The sequence below is a fragment of the Mobula hypostoma genome, chromosome 11 (assembly GCF_963921235.1).
Source record: "Mobula hypostoma chromosome 11, sMobHyp1.1, whole genome shotgun sequence".
NCBI lineage: Eukaryota > Metazoa > Chordata > Chondrichthyes > Myliobatiformes > Myliobatidae > Mobula > Mobula hypostoma.
Window position 1 is genome coordinate 40,014,115 of NC_086107.1, and position 22,577 is coordinate 40,036,691.

Genomic DNA, 22,577 nt, shown 5'->3' on the forward strand with positions numbered 1-22,577 from the left:
ATCTCAGGTCTCCAGGCACACAGCCACAGATATCGCGACTCCCCCAACGACACACGGGTCTCCTGCCATGACACCGAGCCTTGGTCCGCCTGTCTCCAGAGCCTCAAGATCCTCGGCCTCCAAATCCGAGCCAGACTCTTAGGCTAAGCCCTTGGTGTGCTGAACAACAACGGTTGGTTATGGAACCCCGAGAGCAGGTCCCATTCCTGCAAAGAACCAAAGTCAGCATGTAACTCCAGGTCAGGGTCTTGAAATGAACCAAGAAAATATAAAGATATTAAAGATGGAAATAGAGCTGTTTCTGAAAATGGAAGCAAAGGAGTTGCCATTTAGTGCCATCATTACTCCATTCCGCCTCTTCAATTCTATGAATTCTTCAATTGCTATGGTTTATGTTTCTGCAAGTTTTTGGTGTTTCCAACATTGAATTTAATTTGCCCCTCTCTTGCCCATTCTCCTAATCTATTTAAGTCCCTCTGCAGCCCACCTGTTTCCACAACACTTCCTGCGCCTCCACCAATCTTCGTATCATCTGCAAACTTGGCAACAAAGCCATCTAAATCATTGATATACAGCATAAAAAGAACTCTAACACTAACCCCTGCGGGTCGCTGGCATCCAACTAGAAAAGGATCCTTATATTCCCACTCACTGCCTCTTATTAATCAGCCAGTGCTCTAATCCTGTAATACCATGGGCTCTTAACTTGGTAAGCAGCCTCATGTGTGGCACCTTGTCAAAGGCCTTCTGAAAGTCCAAATATGCAAAATCCACTGCATCCCCTTTATCCATCCTACGTGTTGAGGAATTCCAACAGGGTCGTCAGGCAAGATTTTCCCTTAAGGAAAACATGCTGAGTTTGTCCTCTCTTGTCCTGTGTCACCAAGTACTTCATAACCTCATCCATAACAATTGACTCCAACATCTTCCGAACCACTGAAGTCAGGCCAACTGGTCTATAGTTTCCTTTCTGCTGCCTTCCCCCCTTCTTAAAGGGTGTAGTGACATTTGCAATGATTTTTGAAAGATCATTACTAATGCTTCCACAATCTCTAATGTTACTTCTTTCAGAACACTAGGGCCTGTGTGACATATGTACCTTGGGTCTTTCAGCTTTTTGAGCACCTTCTCCCTTGTAATAGTAACTGCGCTCACTTCTATTCTCTCACACCCTTCAACATCTGGCACGCTGCTAGTGTCTTCCACAGTGAAGACTGATGCAAAGTACTGACTTAGTTCATTTAGAGCTGGGAAGTGATTGGTGAAAGAGATACAGGGCTAGAGAAGGGGGAATCTGATAGGAGAGAACAGAAGGCCATAGGGAAGGAGTGGAGCACTGGAGGGATGGGCAGACAAGGTGAGAGAGGGAAGAGGGAATGGGGAATGGCAAAGTGGGGGGCATTAGTGGAAGTTTGAGAGATCGACGTCCATGCCATCAGGTTGGAGGCCACCCAGACGGAATATAAGGTGTTGCTCCTCCAACCAGAGTGTGGCCTAAAGGCAACAATAGAGGAGGCCATGAACTGACATATTGGAATGGGAATGGGAAGTGGGAGATCCCACTTTTTCTGGCGGATGGAGTACAGGGGCTCAGTGAAGTGGTCTCCCAATCTACGCCATGTCTCACCGATAAACAAGATATACTGTGAGCACTGGATACAGTAGATCCAAGAGACTCACTGGAAGGACGGCTCGGGGCCCTGAATGGTAGTGAGGGAGGAGGTGTAGTACTTGTTCCACTCGATAGGTTTCACCTATCACCTGCTGCCTTGTAGTTCTTCCTCTCCTCCCCCCCATAATCTTACTCTGACTTCTCATCTTTTTTTCTCCAGTCCTGATGAAGGGACTTGGCCTGAAACGTGGACTGTTTACTCTTTTCCACAGATGCTACCTGGCCTGCTGAGTTCCTCCAGCATTTTGTGTGCGTTGCTTGGATTTCTAGCATCTGCAGATTTCCGCTTGATTGTAAACTTAAGTTGTTTATGCTTGGGTAATGAATTAGAAGCAAATAACAATTAAAATTAATTGTCTGGTGACCTTGATTTGGCTTTTTCTGTACACTGGAGAAGTTTGACGGCATTGTGCAGTGATAACTTAATAAAAAGATTGTTGCAGAAATATGAAATTAAACAGAAAGCTTTGGATCAATAATCTGTGGGCATTTCCAGAGTTTTGTATTTCCATTTTTCCCATTTTTTGCAATATTTTGATTGCTCAGTAAACTGGCTGATAATGTTTCATATATGTTTAATTTTTGTGGAATATTATTTGAAAGCAAATTCTATGCCTGAATCACTTGTGACAATAATCATATACAAGCACTTCTATCAAAGAAAAGCATTTATAAGTGACCAACATCATTAGGTTTTGAAAGAAATTTTGACCTAGTTTAGCTAGGTACAACACGTAGTTTGGACAAAGCACAGAAAATGGGTGGTGTTTGATCTCATATCTCTGATTTGAGCCTGCTTAGATTTTCTTTGAGACAGCAGAAATGAATACCTGTTGCATGTTGAACATAAAATCTAAGGTATTATATTTCTATTTTTGCCAACTCTTAAACCAGTAAAATAATTTCCACATGACAGGATCCCGACCAGACACTTGTGGGTGGGGGGAAATAAAGTTGAGCCTTCAATTCAGTTCCATTTGGACCAGCTATGAAATATTTTATCTCACTCAGCTTCTTGAATGACTAATTCTGCGTATTTTGCTCAGAACAATTAAAAAGAACAGGTTGATCTTTTACTCAAGAGATCCTGCTGAGTTCCTCCAGCAGGCTGATCTTTCAGAAGGAGCAATAATTCATTGGACATATTGTATGGAGTCTTAACTATTGTGATGTGCTTTGTTTTAATATTTTAGCGTAGTGTTGGGCCATGTTATTAACTTATGTATAGAACAATGAAACTCTAAACCAGGAGTTCCTAACCTGGGCCCCACAGACCCCTAGCTTCATGGTATTGGTCCCTGGCATAAAAATGGTTGGGAGCCCCTGCTCTAAACCAAGGTTTATACAAGTGAACATGAGGAATTCTGCAGTTGCTGGAATTTCAAGCAACACACATAAAAGTTGCTGGTGAACGCAGCAGGCCAGGCAGCATCTCTAGGAAGAGGTACAGTCGATATTTCAGCCCGGCCTGCTGAGTTCACCAGCTACTTTTATGTGTGTTGCTTTATAGAAGTGATTTTTTTTTAAACACTTGAATTACTTAAGAACACATTGTACTACTGACTTTCATAACTTTACATTTGATTTACTGTTCTAATTCATTTCTTCTACTACATCACACAACTCACAGCTGAAAGTACAGAACTCAGGGTCTCCCTTCTTGTGATGGTTGTTGCTGGGTTATTGATTATAATCTCGTGCACAGCCCTTTTACATGATTTTCTCTGCAGCCTTCCAAAGGCTTTCTCTATTCTTATCCCAGTCCAGGACTCTCACAATTGTGAAGTGAATATTTAAAGTCTGGTTAAACAAGACTTGGCTGTTTTCTTGAGTCTGGGTTTCTTTTTGGATTAGATTAGAAATAGCAATCGTGATCTGTTGCCTTGTAATATGTTCACTACACTACAACATCAGTAGTTACTTTTCTGCAAACTGCATGTATCAGGCTTTTTCTTTCCACATTCTATCTTCTCCATGCCCTTCCTACCACTTTTCTCTATCTTTCCATCAAATCTCTTGAATTATTACTGTTCATGGTCTACTTGGCCACACATTGGGCATGTGGCCAAGTGGTTAAGGCATTCGTCTAGTGATCTGAAGGTCGCTAGTTCAAGCCTCAGCTGTGGCAGCGTGCTTGTGCCCTTGAGCAAGGCACTTAACCACACATTGCTCTAGTCTGTGCGAGGAGTGGCGCCCCACACAGACTTCCAATCTGCGCCTTGTAAGGCATGAAAATGCCCGACGCAGGCCTCTTATAGTCTGAGTCGACGTTCCCCCCCGTGGTCTACTTCCTGCACATGGGTGCAGTATAGTGGCAAATGTTTATTTACATAAAGCATCAGCTGAAAGAAGACTACCAACACTAACATGTTTTAATCTGTCTGTTTCTGATACACTTCTAATGAATATTTCTTTCTTTACAGGTGCCATTCGCTTTCCCCAACTGCTCTTTCATTGCCGGTAAGAAGTCCAACGTATCCTCTAAGTGATGCTGAAGACTCCTGTAGATCGAATCGGTATGGCCAGCTTTCAACTCCAAGACTGAGTCTGAGAGATTGTGGCTCTGGTGAGGCAACACCACGAAGCAGTTTTCTGCATTCATGTAGCATCGATTCACAAAGTCCTTTACTGAAAGCCGTGAGCATTGGATGTTTAGACAAGAACCCACCGGTCACTGCAGTTGAAGGAGTCAGAGACCAGAAGTCATCACATGAAGAGCGCCACGAGGAGCCAGGTGGTGGGATAGGCAACCCACAACTTAACCGGAGTACTCTGTCTTTGGGAACAGCTGCTATTTTCCGGAAACTTTCCCTCAGCAGGGCCAGCATATGCTCTCAGACTGTTGACATTCGGCAGAAGATTTCAGAATGGGAATGCAGAAAGGAAATATCTCCCAGGCGGATTCTGATGCTGGAGAAGAGAAAAGGTGGAGATAGGGCCAGCAGTGAGGGATGCCCCAGTCTGCTACCTTCACCCTGCAGTGAAAAGACCTTTGATCTGACAGGATTCAAAAGAATGAGTAGGTCATTTTCAGAGTGCTCATACCCTGAGACGGAAGATGAAGCATCAGATAGAGAATTGTTTGCCAGGCATGAAAGGTTGTTTGGTAGAAACCAGCCTTCCAATATTTGCAGCAAAGAACATGTAAGGAAACAGGGATCTGCAGTACTAAGCAGGATTCAGAAGATTGAACAAGCTCTCAAGGAGAGCCCCAATAAGGACCTTCCCCAGCTGCCCAGCAGCTGCTATGGGAGGGAAAGACTAAGGAAAAAGTCCTTCACACCAAGTGTGTCAGAGGATATGAGGGAGATTGGGAGAGCAATGAAGAGGGGGAGTGTTAGTTCTGTGATAACAGAACCAGAGTCTGATCCTGGAATTGAGAAAGCTACATTACAGCAACAACTCGGTCAAAATTCGGACAGCTCTTACTATAAGCCTGAACCACTGCCTGAGAGTCCTCCCACCATTATGGTGAATCCTGTGCCAAAACCAAAACGCACCTTTGAGTATGAAGCTGATAAAGTCCATAGGAGTCCTCCTAGCAACAGTCTACCTCCATCATCTACTCCCACATCTCCACCCCCGCTCCCATCATCCCCGGCTCCCCCTGTCACACGGAGGCAGAAAAAAGATTCGAACCTCCACAGAAAGATCCATAACAGGTAAACGCTGACGTTACTATAATGCTTACAGTGATTAAAACTAATTACCTGCAAGATCTGTTGGAAGTAGAGTTGTTGGCAGCAGCTTTGGGTTATGATGTGGCTTTAAGGTAGAAGTGATCTAGGAGAATAAAATATTGAATGAAAATGAAGTAGGTATTTCATAAACTGACTAATGTAGTCACAGCAATAAAAGCTATTAAAGGTGGGATGGATAAAATTGGATCTAGATGATTGAGCTCCACCTATCTGGACAGCAATGAAGATACATCAGTATCCATATCAAATCCCATGGTTAGATCAAGCCAGAAGAGGAAGGCTTGTTTAATTATCTTTGCCAGAATTAAAAAGTATGTCATTAATGATTTTGATAGATAGTGACTCAGTATTATTCCGAAGTCAAATATCAGATTGCAGGAAATAAGTCATGATTTTCCAGAAAAGATGGATGGGCACAGATTTGGAAACTTTCAACACGTGAATTTGAAAGGGGAGAAAGGAACATCATTTTCAAGGAAGGAGCGACAGCCAGCTTTTGAGGAGGTTCGCAGAGAGCACATTTGCTGGGTAGTTGAGGATAGTAATTTCAGGTATCATGCTGGCTAGAATGGGAGGTTTTGTGGTCTGTAGCTTGGTGGCGGTAGAGTCTGGGATGCAGACGATGAGCTTCATGGATAAAGTGATATTTTAAAGGGCAGCAGAGGAGGTTTTGGAGAAGGTGAGGTGATTGGGCCATACTGTAGCAGTCTAGGATAGCCCTAGAGTAACTGAGGTACGTTGGCAAGCCAGAGCTTTAGCAGCTTGTCACATTGGATGTCAAAATCAATCTGAACTATGACCTTCAGAAACATTAGAACTGAAGCAAGGCTGTTCCACTAACATAGCCCAAGGTAGAAAGGGTGAAGCAGCCTGTGGGAAATAAAAAGTGAAGGTATGCTTGATCATTGCTGAAGCAGGTCGTGGACTACATGCTGATATTTTGAAAGTGTTAACCCAAGAGATTTAGAAGAAGGCTTTTTCCATGAGGAGGAACCATTTCAATTGGGGAAGGGAGATATTTGTGAAAGTGATTCAAGGAATTGCTCATAAGTAACCCTATTTGAGATTGAGATGATGGAAATAGTGAGGCCAAGTAAGCTATTTTCAGCCTGAATCATGCTTTGACAGGGGCACAGCAATTAATCTTGATCAGAAGGAATTAGTCAGCTTTCTTCATTCTGATGATTCTTTGGGCATAACATTGTGGGTCTGACAAACAGGGCTTGGTAACTAAAACAAGGAAGAGAAAAAAAGATCCAAGGAAAAAGTGGAGATCAAATTTTATCTTCAAATTCCCCAATTTCTGCATGCCAAGAGGAAATGAAATCTATAAAAATTAGGAGCTAAAGAATGAATGTATTATTTAATATCTCAATTTGCTGGCAAGAATTGTTGTCTCAGTGCATCAGAAGTATTCTTTGTGGAGAAAGGGAAAATAAATAGGTCTATACAGTGCTTGAACAATAAAATCAAATTTCCTGCTTGGTCTGGACTGCTTAGGCTCCAGTCCATACAAATGAGGTTGACACTTCTATACTCAAAAAACCCCTATAGTTGTATTGTGGAGAGCATTCTGATAGGCTGCATCACTGTCTGGTATTGAGGGGGAGGCTACTACACAGGACCGAAAGAAGCTGCAGAGGGTCGTAAATTTAGTCAGCTCCATCTTGGGCACAAGCCTACAAAGTACCTAGGATATCTTCAAGGAGCAGTGTCTCAGAAAGGCAGCGTCCATTATTAAGGACCCCCTGCACCCAGGGCATGCCCTTTTCTCACTGTTACCATCAGTTAGGAGATACAGAAGCCTGAAGGCACACACCCAGTGATTCAGGAACAGCTTCTTCCCCTCTGCCATCCGATTCCTAAATGGACATTGAACTCGTGAACACTCTCACTTTTTAAATATATATTATTTGTCTTTGTACAATTTTAATCTATTCAATATACAGGTACTGTAATTGATTCACTTATTTGTTTATTTGTTCTCTATTATGTATTGCATTGAACTGCTGCTGCTAAGTTAACAGATTTCACGTCACATGCTGGTGATAATAAACCTGATTCTGATTCTGATTTGACTTCTCTGTGAAATGTCCGAGCAGGATATTGCACTCTATCAAGCCGCTGTGTTTAAGTAAATTGGGAATACGACAGGTACAGGTTGTCCACCCAGCAACAATGAAGATGCAGGATTCACTCCCTTCCCTTTACTTACATTTCTCTTTGCTTCTTCTTCCATCTCCACCAAGTCTGCCTTCCCTCCACCTCTCTTAACTCTTTTCTTTCATTCAGTTTCTTTCAGTTCTCTTACTTTCATCTCCTCCTTCTTTCTCTTCCCCCTCATTTTCCTGCTTCTCTATCTGCTCCCTTTAACCCCTTCTCTCTTACTCGTCTGTTTCTCACTCTCCCCTTCCCCCTTTTCCTTTTCTTCCGTCCGAGTCATTGTTTTTCCAAGAAATTGGGTGTGTGTAAGGGGATACATTGGGAGGTGTACATGAATTTTAGAATTATTTGAATGGAATTGGTTACAGAAAAATGACACACCCACTGAGGAAGTTAACTAGATTCAGATTATATTATTAAGGCAAAACATCTTCCATTGGACCATTCAAAATTAAAAAGGAAAATAATTTCCCATGAATAATTTAAAAATGTGACGTGAAATTTGTTAACTTAGCAGCAGCAGTTCAATGCAATACATAATATAGAAGAAAAAAAGTACTGTTCATAAATAGAAGAAGTTATTCCAGTTCATGAACTGGTTGAAGTGATGTGCTTTAATTATATTTTACACCACAGTTTTCTAGTATGATTCCAAATTTGTTTTCAAAGTCACATTTTACAAGTTCTTAGTTACCAGTTGGGGGCAGAAACGGTTGACAAATGGGACAGTTGCACCAAAGATGACTGGCAGAGCTGGGGAAGTACTTGAATGACAAAGCTGGCAAACTAAGTCCACAGCATGTGATGAGAGAGCCAAGACAAGGGATAAAGCTGCCAGCAAAGGACTATATACATATTACACAGCAAACACATTCTGCAGTATATAAAACAAATTACTCTTGACAGCCAGTGGATTAGATCAAAGCTCTGCACTTATGCCACATCCTGCTGTGAATGGCAAAGCATATAAAGTAGGAGCAGAAGCAGGCCATTTGGCCCATCAAATCTGCTCTGCTATTATGTATGACCATGGTTGATTCTTCTAAACAGTCTGAAATCTGTCTGCCTCCTTCTTAAATGTATTTTGCAATTTGGCCTGTGCTGACTTACTTGCTAGATTATTCCATCCTCTGAGTGAAGAAGCTTCTGCTTGTGCTATTTGTAAATGCCTTACTCTGACTCTTTGATCTAGACTCACTTCGACGATGATGATGATGATGATTTTTCCCAGCCAGGAAAAACATCCTTCCTGCGTCAAGCCTGCCTAACACAATCTGCAAAATCACACAGCTAACAGGAGGAGGTGGCTCTACGAACATTCCCCTCCTCAATCATCTCAAAGCCTAGCTTAATAATGTAATATTTGCAATCATTTTCAGCTAGAAATGTGAATAGATTGTCTATCTTGGCCTCCTTTAGCTGTCCCTGCTATTAAAGAAGTCTGTCTTCAGCCAAATGGATTTGTTCTGCTTAATATCAAGAAAGTGCTGAGAGCAAAGGCTTTGGGACTAGACAATACCCCAGCTGTACATCTGCACTGCGGAACTTATTGCATCTCTCCGTAAGCTTTTCCAGCACAGCTGCAACACCACAAGATCATAGAAAATTTACAGTATTGAAGAGGCCATTTGCCATTCATGCCTGTACCTCTTGAAATAATACGATTAGTCTAGCTTTGTGCAACTGGGTGAAAGTCCCCTCTTATTCTTCTACCAATTCCTTTAAAAACTTTCCTCATTTTTATCCCTCTGCTGGATGAAACAAATCCTTTGTGTTTACACTGCCTATGGATGTCATAATTTTATGCACCTTGACTGTCCCCTCCCATCTTCTGCTCTCTGTAAAGCACTCTAGTTTATCCACTCTTTCCTCATTATAAGAACTTACACTCCTACACTTTGTAAATCTCCAGTCAAATCACATCGTTCTTGTAAACTGATGACTAGAATGGTATGCAGCCCTGTCTTGTGGTCTAATTAGTCTTATTTATAGTTCTAGCATGCTGCCCCTGATTTTATATTCAATACCAAGGGTAATAAAGGAAAGCATACTGCATGGGTTTTTGACTGCCTGTAGCTGCATTTCCATGGATCCCTCTGTTCCTCTGCACTCTTCAATGTCCTCCCATTTATTGCCTCGTTACACCTTCCCAAACACATTATCTCTCGGCTGCAGATTACATTCCATTTGCCACTTTCCTACTTAACGAGCCAACCAATTAGTATCACTCTGCATTTTAAAGCTTTGCTTCTGTCAGTGCACACATGAGCTGTGAACTACTTAATCACTTAAAATTTAGTCATCTAACATTAACATTAAACACGGGTCTGAGGTCTGAGGACTGAGCTCTGGGGAACTGCACTGATAACTGTCCACTGGTCACAAAAATACCCATCAGACATGACCAAGAGAAAATCTGCAGATGCTGGAAATCCAAGCAACGCACACAAAGTGCTAGAGGAACTCAACGGGGCCGGCAGCATCTATGGAAAAAAGCACAGTCGACGTTTTTGGTCCGAAATGCCCACAGTACTTTTTTTCCATCTGACATGACCATTACTTTGTGCTTCTGAACCTGTTTTGGTTTCCAATTTGCCAGTCTCTGTTGAATCATGTGGACTTTTTACTTTTTTAGATCAGTCTGTCATGAAGTACCTTGTTAAAAGCCTTGGTAAAGTTCATGTAGGCTGTATCAAATGGAGTGGGTTCACTGATTGAGCAGTCCCCTCCCCACCCCACTCCACCTCCCTCGTTATCTATCTTTGTACAGCATTCATTGTTAGTCAAAAATGCCCTTCCTTAACTAACCCTGATTAATCTGTCTTTATCAATAAAAATTAAAAACATCTCTTAAATTAATTTTCTGTTACTGATTTTAACATCCCTCCATTTTTAAATATTGGTCATCCTCCAACCTTTGTCAACAATCCTGTAGTCAGAGAGGCTTCAAATACTGCATCAAGCCCTCTGCAACTTCCTTGCTTGTTTTTCTTTAACAGTCTGGATATGTTCCATTTGGCACAGTGATCTATCCAAAATTTTTTGTGTATTGTCATTGCCAGTACTTATTCACTGTGAAGCTGCTTACCCATGCTTAAGTCAGGATATGCCAGGACACTAAGCTACAAATTAATTGTGGCCCTGTTGAAATGTGGACAAAAAGCTAAATTCCAAAGACAAATTGACATTAGGGCACTGGAGGTGAATCCATGTTGCAGGGGAATTTAACCACACTTTACATACCCTCCGCAAATTCCCTCCAAGTTACATACCAGACTAGCTTGAGTCTATACCATCCTATTTTGTTGCTAGATCTAAATTCTGGCACCTTGGCCAGTAGCTCTGTGTGATTATCTTCACCAATGAGACTTCAACAGTTCAAGCAGGCAGTAGCCTACCTTCTTCCCAAGGGCATTTATGGATGGGCAATAAATGCTAGACTTGATATTGACACCATTAATTAATGATAAAAGTATATAACAATTTCAAAAACCCGTTCAGTTGCAAATATGCAAGTTCTTAAATTAGCACTTGCAGCAATTAAGGAAAGTATTGAGTATTTTTTTAGTTCTGATACTTCCTCCAATGTGGAGATGATGATAATGACACTCTTAATGCCCTTTTGGACTATTTCAACCCCAAATAATGAAACTGTTATTTCATTCATTCACTCAACCTTCTCAAAATAACTCAAGCACCGTTGAAATATACAAAAACATTGAATCTGAGCTTTGGGTTATTTTTAGTTACTTTTCCATTAGCATAAATTTGCTTTCTTCCTGCTGTGACATGAAACGGTAGGTGTGGCTTATTTCATTGTAATGGCATTGTTTTAGTGTTTGTAGTGAAGCTTTGAAATGGAATATTTTACTTTCTTTTCAAATCTCTATTATTATATTCAAAAATAACACGAGTACATCGAATAAACAACACTTACCATGTCTCAAGGAAAAAAAGACATTATTTATAACCATCTAGGTTCATAAGAATTGCTAGCCCTAGTTTGTCATTCACAATTCAATTTAGACTTGTAACAGTGCTCCCCTCCCCTTATTTTCAGCTTCTCATATATGTACATCTAGAATTGTTACTTGCACAATTAAATCACGTGGAGTTTGTTTAGATGAAAATAGCTGAATGTTGCACGTTTGTTAAAATCACTATCTTATTATTGTCAAATCCCCTAAGCAGAATAGTTCTCTTTCTCTGCTAAGTTGCTCAGCAATTATAAAAACCATTCTATGTTCAATCAGTTCCTGGACAAGTCATTCCATGTAACATGTAACATTGATCATGTCACTTTTAAAAACCATTGAAAGCTTGAGTTTGCATTTCCAGCAGGAACTGTCAGTCTCCAGTCTTGAATACCTGGAAATAATGGCCAAACAGCTGGTGATTTTTCATTAAATTGCCAGTAGTACATCTAGCACCAAGACTATACCCATAGCAAAATCAGTCAAATATTATGGTTAGATTTTACATAATTCCATGTCCCTTTCCCTGTTTTTCACTTAATGTAACTTGGCGTAGCACAGTGACACAATTACTGGAGCTGCTGCCCCACAGTACCAGAGTCCTGGGTTCAATCCTGACTTTGATGCTATCATTTTCAAAAATTCATTCAATGGACGTGGACTTATGCCTGAGCCATCATTCAATTGCCAACCCTTAATTGACCTTTAGCAGGTTGCCTTAATCAGCTGCAGCATGTGTGGATGCACCCACAATGTTGAAGGATTTTGAACCAGCTGCAGTGAAGGAACAGCAATGTTAATTCCAAGCAAGGACGGTGTGTAGCCTTGAGGACAATTTCCCTGTGGTGGTATTCTCATACTTCAGCTGGTCTTGGCCTTCAAGATCATGGGTCTGGAAGGTCTTGCTGAGTTGCTGTAGTGCATCCGGTTGATGGTCAGGCTGCTGCTGCTGTGCAGGAGTGGAGGAGTGAGTGAATGCCAATAGATGGGATACTATCAAGTCAGCGACTGTACTGTGTGGAATGTCTGCATGGGTTCCCTCCGGGTGCTCTGATTTACTCCCACATGCCATAGTTGGTCAATTAGCCATCATCAATTGCCCCTGGTGTGTGGGTGAATGGTAGAATCTGTGATAGTTGATGAAAGGGTGCAGAGAATTGGATTAATGTAGTATTAGTGTAAATCAGTTTCCAACCTGGGCTCCACAGCACTCCATAACATTAAAATAGTTGATTGATGCTTGTCATGGATTTAGTGGGCTATGACTTACCGCCTTTATTTTCTTTTGGAATTTCCACAAGAAGTCAATGGAAGCAAATTTTGGAAGCAGAGCAGCATGTGCAAGCAATTCTTTAGTTAAAAAAAAGGATCTCGTGCTTACCCATATATGATGACTAAACCATTCTCAGGCTTCGAAGTGATGTATAGGTATTGATTTTAACTGATGTCGGAAGCCCAGGAAGAGTTTATTCATTTCTGTGGTAATTTATTTAGCATTATAGACTGTGGCTAAACTACCACTTTGAAAAGCACATTCACTTACAATGTTTTGTTTACCCATCTATCCTCCTCTTTGGCTCAGTGTCTGTTCTAACTGATCATGACTGGCTATGTTAAAAGTTTATATAAATGTATTTGTTATACAGTATTAAAAGTTTATATAAATGTATGTTATTACTTTTCTTCCTAGACTAAGTATGCAACAGAATTCTCATTGAAAACATTATTGCAGTCCTAGATATCATATAAGATTATTTATATATGTTTTGAAGCACTGTTAATTCTTTGGAGTTCTTTTTATGATCTACTACAACCTGCACTCCCAACATTTGGGGGAAAATATGAGGAATTTTTAAGATTTTTAAATTTATTTGTTAAGTTTTAATAGTTTCAGATGTTTATGATGGTAAGGGATTTTCAGAATCATTTAGTCCTTGGTAAGTTTAACTGTTATGGGAGTTTACCTCGTCTCTTGTTAAAACATGTTTCCTGGGTGGGGCTTGATTTGATCCACTGACTTGACAACTTGACAAGTTCAATCATCGCATAGGCTTTGACTAGATTGAGATGCAACAAGTTGGCACTAAGGGAAAAGAAAGTTATGCCCACGTTTCCTGCTTGTATTAGTTGCTATGGCTGATGGCAAGTGCTGACCCAAATGTTCTCAGCATGTTGATTCTTTATTAAGATTTGTTGGAAACTGTCGTTGTGACTAGCACCATGATCGAAGTACCAGGGATTCAAAGGCTGGCAAGCTCTGTCACTGTAGCAGCTAAGATAGGATGACCCTGATTGAATGTCTTCAGTACTGATGTTGTTTGTGTTGTTTCACTGAATTCCTGAGAGTGTTGTTGATGTCTGTCTGCCTCTTTTGGGGTGTTCAGGCTCATTGTTGTTTTCTCAGTGAGCCCAGTGGAATTTCCCCATGGCTGATTCTGAATTTTGTTTTACGAAGGAAGAATTGTCGTCTTAGACATGAGTGTGCCTTAGCGAAGTCTACTTACATCATTCTGGATGCTGTCTGGGTTTGAAGTCAGTATTTCTGCAGCCTCTGCATCCCTTCCCACTGCCTTGCCCAGTAGCCATTGCTGGTCTTTTAGGATTGTATGGAAGATCTGCCCTTCAGCCTAATCAGGAACTCAGGGCTGATACATCATCCTACACTTGTTTATCACTTCAGTAACAAAAAAACTTTATTGGATTTTGACTGAATTTGTTATTTCCTTCTGTAATAAGACCTCTCTACCAAGACTATTTTGTCAATCATTACCAAATAGCCAGCTGAATTTCTGTTGTTAACAGAAATTCTAAACGTGCACAAAAAGCACATTCAAGAAATTTGTCAATGGCTGCCCACTAGAACTGTCCAGCATTTTCTGGGTTTCCTTTGAATTATTCATTATTGAGTTATGGATATTGCAAACATTGGGTGCTTTTTCCCCAATTGCCCTAGAGAAAATGGTGATAAGCACATTCTTGAAACCCTGCCACTTATGTGATCTTGAAGCTTCCAGAATCTCATTGAAAAAGGACTTTGGTGATTTTCTTAAACAACAGGATCAGGATTGCGGAGAGAGTAACGTGTTTCCAAGTTTGTATGATGTATGTGGTAGAATGAAATTAGGGTGTCTTGGTTTTCAGTGCGCTTGTTGGCACTGTCTTTCCAGTTAACATATGCTAGCTAAATGGCAATGATTGATGAAATAGCCTTGATAAAGCTTCAACAGTGTATCTTGTAGATGCAATACACAGCAGCCACGGTGCTTTAGTGTAGGAAGGAGTAAATGGTTAAGGTGGTGAATGGAATATCAGTGAATCATGTAGAAGATTTGTTCATCTAGAGAAGTCAAAAGCATTTAAGAACAGTTAGTTTTCCTTATACAGACAAAAGTAACAACAGCATTAAAGCAATAGTTGTTAACATTAAAGAAAGTAAAGGATATAGTCTATTCCAGCAAAAAAAATGTATGTCAGCATGTTTATCAGAATTGTGCTGTCAAAGATATTCTGGTTGGACTCCAACTAGATCATCTTCCTGAAAGTAATAGCTTGCTTTTTATTCTCTCAAAGAAGCAATTTTCTATAATATATTTATATTAAAATGTCAACCTGAGGTAGTAATAAGTGAAAACAAGTTTTTCCCCTCAGAGCCATTAGGTTAATGCTTACCAGGTTCTCAACAATTTTATACTTACCTGTGCATCAAATTTATGACCTAGAAGCTGCTTTGCAATTATGAAAAGGATGGTGCTTAATTAGGAGCAGAGCAACTTACATCCATTTCCAGGGTACAGCAACCATTGAGAAATGTGGCTGCTAACTTCCCAATGGGGTTTTTGACTTTTCTAGCATAATACTGATGTTAGTCAAAGTGCAATGCTTAAACATTGGCTGCAGGATGGAAAATAGAAACACTAATTTACTCACAGAACAATCAGGATTCACTAACCCTGTTTCTTCTGAAGCAATGCAAGTTCAAAGGTCACCAGTCAAATTATATTCTCTGGCCTCATCAAGAGCTGGGTTCTACTGAAATCTTTCACACATCCTCATGGACTAGCTTGCCCTATTGTAAGCCAAGGCCATGGTTTCTCTTTATGCTTTTTAACCTCAGCACCATTCCAGGCTGCCGCTGCTGATGTTTAACACCGATCAGAGTGCGCTGATCACTCCATGGAAATGTCATCCAGACCTCAAATACACAGATCATGTCTACATTTCCTTCAATCACAAGATGCAGCCGTGGGCTTCCCCAGATGCAGGCATTTACTCCTTAATTTACTAATGTTTGCTTCATGCATTTTCACTGGGTTATATGACTTTTGATTTACAAAGCTATTTTTTGCAATGACAAATGTACAGCAATTTCTGGCCACAGAGAATTACCCTGTACCAAACTATCCATGATGCATTTCATATAGTCTTCTCATATATATGTTTAAATAAGTCACTTGAAGAAATATTTTCCAAGAATATTTGAAAACTAAGGAAATTTGTAACATTTACAGAATAAGTGGTCTTCTTGCACTAAAAACCTGCCGCCTTCAAGAACTGCATGTGGCTGTCTTTTCCAGATTCTCCTGACCAGCCTGAGGCACTCTCCCCAAACATTTTAGATCCACTGATTAACAGACAGTACTGGAAGAGTCTTGCTTGTATATAATAGCACATATTTTAAAGACCGGGAACCAGAGTTTGGAGTTTTGAGACTAAATGCCTGCAACTTCGTGAACTTTGTAAAACAGTGTTAAAATTGACAGGTTGCACAAGGAAACCTTAAGATATTTTTCTGTGAACCTTGCAGTTGAAGATCCCTATCTTTGTGGACTTTCATGAATCATCATCATCATCATCAGGTGCCATGCCCAGTTTGAGCTTTGACTGCCATGGCCCACACACTCCTGTTTCAGGTCAAGTGAATCAATTCATTGGTATTCATTTCCAGTTCTCTGGCTGCTGTCTCCATCATCATTTGTCTTTGTCTTCCTCTTGCTTTCTTCCCTTCAATCTTTCCCATAATTACTGTGCATTCTAACTCCTCTTTCCTAATCACATGCCCAATGAAGTTACGTTGCATTTTCATGATCTCATACATTATTTCTCTTTTTGTGTTTGCTCTGTTCATGACATCCTCATTGGATATTCATTTCGTCCATGATATTCTTTGCCTCCTCCTCAAAAACCATATCTCTGCTGCTACAATTCGTTTCCTCATATTACTAGATATTGTCCAGCATTCTGAGCCATATAACATAACTGGATAAACGTAACATTTCAGTACTCTGAGGCGGGTTGTCATGCCTAGTTTAGTATTGATCAGTATACTCTTCATTCTCATAAAGGTGTCTTTTGCCATCCCTATTCTTCTTTTGATGTCCAAGCCGCACCTGCCATCTGATGCCACCCAGCTTCCTAAGTAGCAAAAGTTCTGTACTTGTTTTATGTCTTCCCAGTTTATTCTCAGCCTACAGATAGGATTCTCCTTCTTTTTGGATATCACCATACATTCTGTCTTTTTGCAATTGATAGATAGACCCATTTTTGCACTTCCTTCAACAACTATATCAATTAAGCTTTGTAGTTCTTCCCTTTTCATTTTTATTTTCTCATTCTCATTTTCATGAATAAATTTAATATAACCAGGAATGTTTTAATGACATTAAAACAGTTGAAAATTCCAAGGAAGCTTGTCTTTACTTTCTTCCAATAGCTTGCTTTGATTAGCTGTTTCAATCTTATGGACAGGCGGTCTATGTTAGTACTTTAAATGAAGTTTCACTTTATTTTTCTGGTGTTCCATTTTAGCTGCCTGTATTTAAGATGTCAAAATTTTACAAGGTTTTGGAATCTTACAGTTGGCTGTACTTTTCTAGACCGTGTGAGGCCTCATGAATGTTGTTTTGCACATTTTGAAAGTGGAGAATATTGCATAGCATTACAGCAATACAATACATTTGTTACACTGGAAAAGTAACTATGACCAAAGATTATCATCATGTCCTGGAAGTTATTAAACTGTCAGGAGGAGATACTTGGAGATATGCAAATCTACTGTATATTTTTGAATTAAACTTTTTTTTTGCAGAAAGGACAGAAACACTATTTAACTTTGCTGTACCCTGACATACTTATCTGATATCTTGATGGGAAAGCAAACAGTAGTCCATTTTGCCAGTCATCTGAATCACAATTGCTTAGAGAGGAAGGGCTGTGTTCCAATTCGACAAAGTTTACTTTAACATTTTAATTGGATGTCATTTAAAATTTTTTTTCCAAGCTGTCATTAGGAAAGAATACAAAAAAAAAGCGACAATCTAATTAACTGCATTGCAGTCTTGAAGCTTAAATCTATTCTGCATACCCTGTTGCTCCTGACTGCAGGCTGTGTCTGTGTAACAAACAGATCATTTTTAGAGATATCTATAATTTGATTTTGTCTGTAAAACTCACTTGGTATGATAACCATGCCTCCATAGTATTGGAATGAATGGCATCACAAAAGCACACATAGAACAGAAAGTGGCAAGAGAGGAAACGTGTTCTGCCTCTTGTAGAAGCAAATGTATGGATGCATTTTTTTGTATGAAGGGCTGTCCACAAGTCATGCATTTGTAATTGTGGGACAGCCTGCAGTTATCTAATATTTTAATTATTTCAACTATTATATAAAAATAAAGGCCTGCAGAAGTTAGAAATCTGAAGTAGCAAGTACAACTGAGAAGACCAGACAGCAACTATAGAAAGAGAAACAAAGTTAGCGTATAATTTTAGTTATTTCTCATGAAAACACATTTCACATTGATTGTAAAGTTGATTGCAGATCCCCCAGCTGTCTCCCTCAGGGCTGAAACTAAGCCAATATGGCAGACTGGCAAGTATGTGGCTGACACAATCTTTGTAAATAGCTTAAACTGGTGGTGTTACTGATTCAATTGTATGAGGAAGAAAATTGTTATTTTCACCCCGACTGTGCTGTTTATTACCCATGGCCATTGATGTAGTCATCCAGACGTTTAGATGTCTGGGTGAAGAGCAGGGACTGTGATCACAGAAGAACCTGTTTTTCTAGGTCACTGCCTTTAACCTAGCAAGTCTGCTTTAGACTGCCGTTGTGGATATGTATATTCCTAGGTTTAGATACCAAAACTGCACAGAGAACTCCAGCTGTGATTTCAACAAATAACACAGCAAGGCTCCTGCACTCTTAACCATCTAGCGATAAAGATTAATATAGTAATTGCCTTCTCAGATATTTATTGTAGTTGTATTTTAATTTAACTGCATTTTCCTGTAGGACACTATGATCCATTTGAGCACCAGTATTTATTCAGCAAACTTTCCCATATTATTCTTCAACTTATTCTCCTGCCCACAAATGATGCATGTCTACATTCTTTGCAAACTCTGCACCTTCCTGATAGTTTTCTTTCCCAACTGATCCGGTATCATCAGCAAACTTGGATACAATATACGTTTGTACTTGGTTCTTTTATTTACACTTAGTGGCCACTTTTTTTAGGTACACCTTGGAACTCCGAGTGGTCTGTTGTGAGAACCCATCCACTTCAAGCTTCAAAATGTTGTGCATTCAGAGCTGGTTACTCTAATTACTGTCACATTCCTGTCAGCTTGATCTACTGCTCATTGGATTTATCTTTGTTTTCACACCATTCTCTGTAAACTCTAGAGCAGGGGTTTCCAGCTTTATTTATGCCATGGACCCCTACCATTAGCTGAGGGGACCATGGACGCCAGGTTGGGATCCCCTGCACTAGAGACTGTTGTGTGTGAAAGAAGATCAGCAGTTGCTAAGATACTCTAACCATCCCATCTGGCACCAACAATCATTCTACAGTCAAAGTCACTTAGATCACATTTCTTCCCCGTTCTGATGTTTGGTCTGAACAACATCTGAACCTCTTGACCATGTTTGCATGTTTGTGTTAGACATAAAACAATAAGACATAATGAGCAGAATTAGCCCACTCAGCCCAACAAATCTGCTCCACCATTCGATCATGGCTGACTTATTGTGTCTCTCAACCCCATTCCTGTGCCTTCTCCTCATAACCTATAAGGCTGTAGGACATGGGAGCAGAATGCATTGAGTTACTGCCATGTGATTGGCTAATTAGATATTTGCATTAATGAGCAGGTGTTCAGGTATACCTAATGAAGTAGTCACTGAGGGTTTAGTATGGATTATTTTGTGTGTTCGTCCATCGTCAATGTCGATGAAGACCTCAACACCATTATTGATGGTGTCGAGACTAGCGCGTGACTTGGATTTAAGTGAGGGAGAGTTGTGCAGCGTCAGCCTCACTCTCTCTTCCCAATTCCCATCTGGATCCAGTGGCAAGACAGAGTCGAGACGGCTGGAGATGGGACTAGGCGCAGTGGATGACCAGGACGTCTTCTGTGTCTCGTCCTGCTCTACACGTTCCACAACGCTTGCAGAGACCGCCTTCTTGACAGTTGGACCTTCCATTGGTCTCGTCCGCTCAATCCGCCAGAGTCTGTCTTCACTTGCTGGGATAGACAACTCCCTATCTCACCGAGGGTTTGAGACCCGTCGGCTACCCTCACCTGGTTTGGCCGGCTTGTCGAAACCGTTGCCTGGGGTGTGGCCGCTGTCGCATGCAAACAGCTACGGGGAGCCACAGGTGAGAGCTGAGTGCCAGGTGGGGACCAAAGGTGGACTAACCGCCTTGAAAAGGACATGACATGTTCCCCCACCAGAGGTGCTACCCCTCCCTGACACCCCTGTATGGATTATAAATAACTGAGAATCTAACATAGATTATTTGTAAACTGAAAACTACTCACTCATTCCTGATCGGTGCCTTATTTTCTTTAACCAATTCTCTGTGTATTAAAATGTACCACCCCCGTTCCATAAGCCTAAATTTTCTAAAAGAAACTTCTAAATGTTCTAGAACATCTTTTGAAAATCCTAATTATGCTTTTCTCATTTTTTGTCTTTTGAATTACTTAGGCATGGTTTCCTTTCATAAAATCACATTAACCTTGACTAATTAAATTGATTTACCAAATGTTCTGTTATCACTTTCTTGAAAATAGATTCCAGCAATCTTTCAGTAACTGATATCAGGCTGATTTCAGCCCCTGATCTCCAGCTTCCCAATTGCACATTGCTTTTTACCGACTCACAGTGACTACTTCCAGCAACAAGTTCATTAGATCAAGCTTGATGAATGGAAATTTGGGAATGAATTATGCCCATTACGTCAGTCTTTCTAATCTTTTAGTTTAGAAGGAATATTTCAATAGTCTTGATATAAAGGTGAAGAATTTTTGTGTAAGGTTTAGAATCATCCCTATACATAGAAGTTGAAATAGATTTGTCACTCTCAAAATCTACATCTAAGTGTTATTTAACACAATGGCTACAGTGTTAGTAATGACTGAGACTAAAGTCCAAGGTGGAGCGTCAGACAATTCAATTTATCAGTAAATACAGGTTTCACCCACTATCCGAAGGTAGAGCATTCCTATGAAACCATTTGTAAGCCGAATTGGCGTAAAGCGAAGAAGCAAGTACCATTAATTTATATGGGAAAATTTTTTGAGCGTTCCCAGACCCAAAAAATAACCTACCAAATCATACCAAATAGCACATAAAACCTAAAATAACACTAACATATAGTAAAAGCAGGAATGATAAGATAGATACACAGCCTATATAAAGTAGAAATAATGTATGTACAGTGTAGTTTCACTTAACAGAAATGGGAAGATTTAGCCAAAACTGATTTGTAGAAAAAAAATCGGCACGTACCCGCATGCGCACACATCTACCTGCACAAGGTTTTCATGGTCATGGTAGTCTTTCTTGGGGTAAACACAAATTTAAAACGGGCGTCTTTTTTTCGTAAAAGTGAAAATCCTCTTTCGGTTAGCAAAAACAGGTACTAATGTAGGTCTTTCGTAAAAGTGAAGTGGCGTAAAGCGAATGTTCATAAAACGGGGGACACCTGCAGTGTCCTACTATATTAAAAGATGAATTCCATTTAAATCTGTTGTTTTAGACATGTTTATAGGTACAGAGTTTTCAGCTTACCTAGTTCTGATTAGAGAGCTTGGAGTGATACATTTTGATCACCTGCACAGAATATAAAATAGATAATAGTGTCTATCTGCCAGTTGTACTCATCTCCACATCTTCAGTTGGAATGAATGTACGGGTGAGCACAGGCAGCAGTCGACACTCAAGTTCTGAGGGGTTGGAATCTAGATGTATTATTTTTCCCTCAATTGCTTTTCAAACCTCCCAAGAGGAACAATCAAACCAAATTGGTCTTGTTCACGGTGATATAATTGCTTCATTAATAATGTTGATCAATACTTTATACTTTATTGTCACCAAACAATTGATACTAGAAAGTACAATCATCATAGCGATATTTGATTCTGCGCTTCCTGCTCCCTGGATTACAAATTGATAGTAAATATTAAAAATTTAAATTATAAATCATAAATAGGAAAATAGAAAAATGGAAAGTAAGGTAATGCAAAAAAACCAAGATGCAGGTCCGGATATTTGGAGGGTACGGCCCAGATCCGGGTCAGGATCCGTTCAGCATTCTTATCACAGTTGGAAAGAAGCTGTTCCCAAATCTGGCCGTACGAGTCTTCAAGCTCCTGAGCCTTCTCCCAGAGGGAAGAGGGACGAAAGGTATGTTGGCTGGGTGGGTCATGTCTTTGATTATCCTGGCAGCACTGCTCCGACCGCGTGCAATGTAAAGTGAGTCCAAGGACGGAAGATTGGTTTGTGTGATGTGCTGCGCCATGTTCATGATCTTCTGCAGCTTCTTCCAGTCTTGGACAGGACAACTTCCATACCAGGTTGAGATGCACCCTAGAAGAATGCTTTCTACGGAGCATCTATAGAAATTAGTGAGGGTTTTAGGGGACAGGCCAAATTTCTTCAGTTTTCTCAGGAAGTAAAGGCGCTGGTGGGCCTTCTTGGCAGTGGACTCTGCTTGGTTGGACCAGGTCAGGTCATTTGTGATATTGACCCCAAGGAACTTAAAGCTTTTGACCTGT

General features: G+C 40.3%; 1 protein-coding gene across 6 annotated transcripts in view; it reads left to right on the top strand.

Moving 5' to 3' along the window:
• dennd2b (DENN domain containing 2B) overlaps positions 1–22,577 on the top strand; it is a 521,803-nt gene that overhangs the window by 308,875 nt on the left and 190,351 nt on the right. For all 6 annotated transcript variants that reach the window (XM_063061873.1, XM_063061872.1, XM_063061875.1 and 3 more), the window contains one exon: positions 4,096–5,334. In XM_063061873.1, coding sequence (XP_062917943.1) covers positions 4,096–5,334 — 1,239 coding nt within the window. The remainder of the gene's footprint in view (positions 1–4,095; positions 5,335–22,577) is intronic.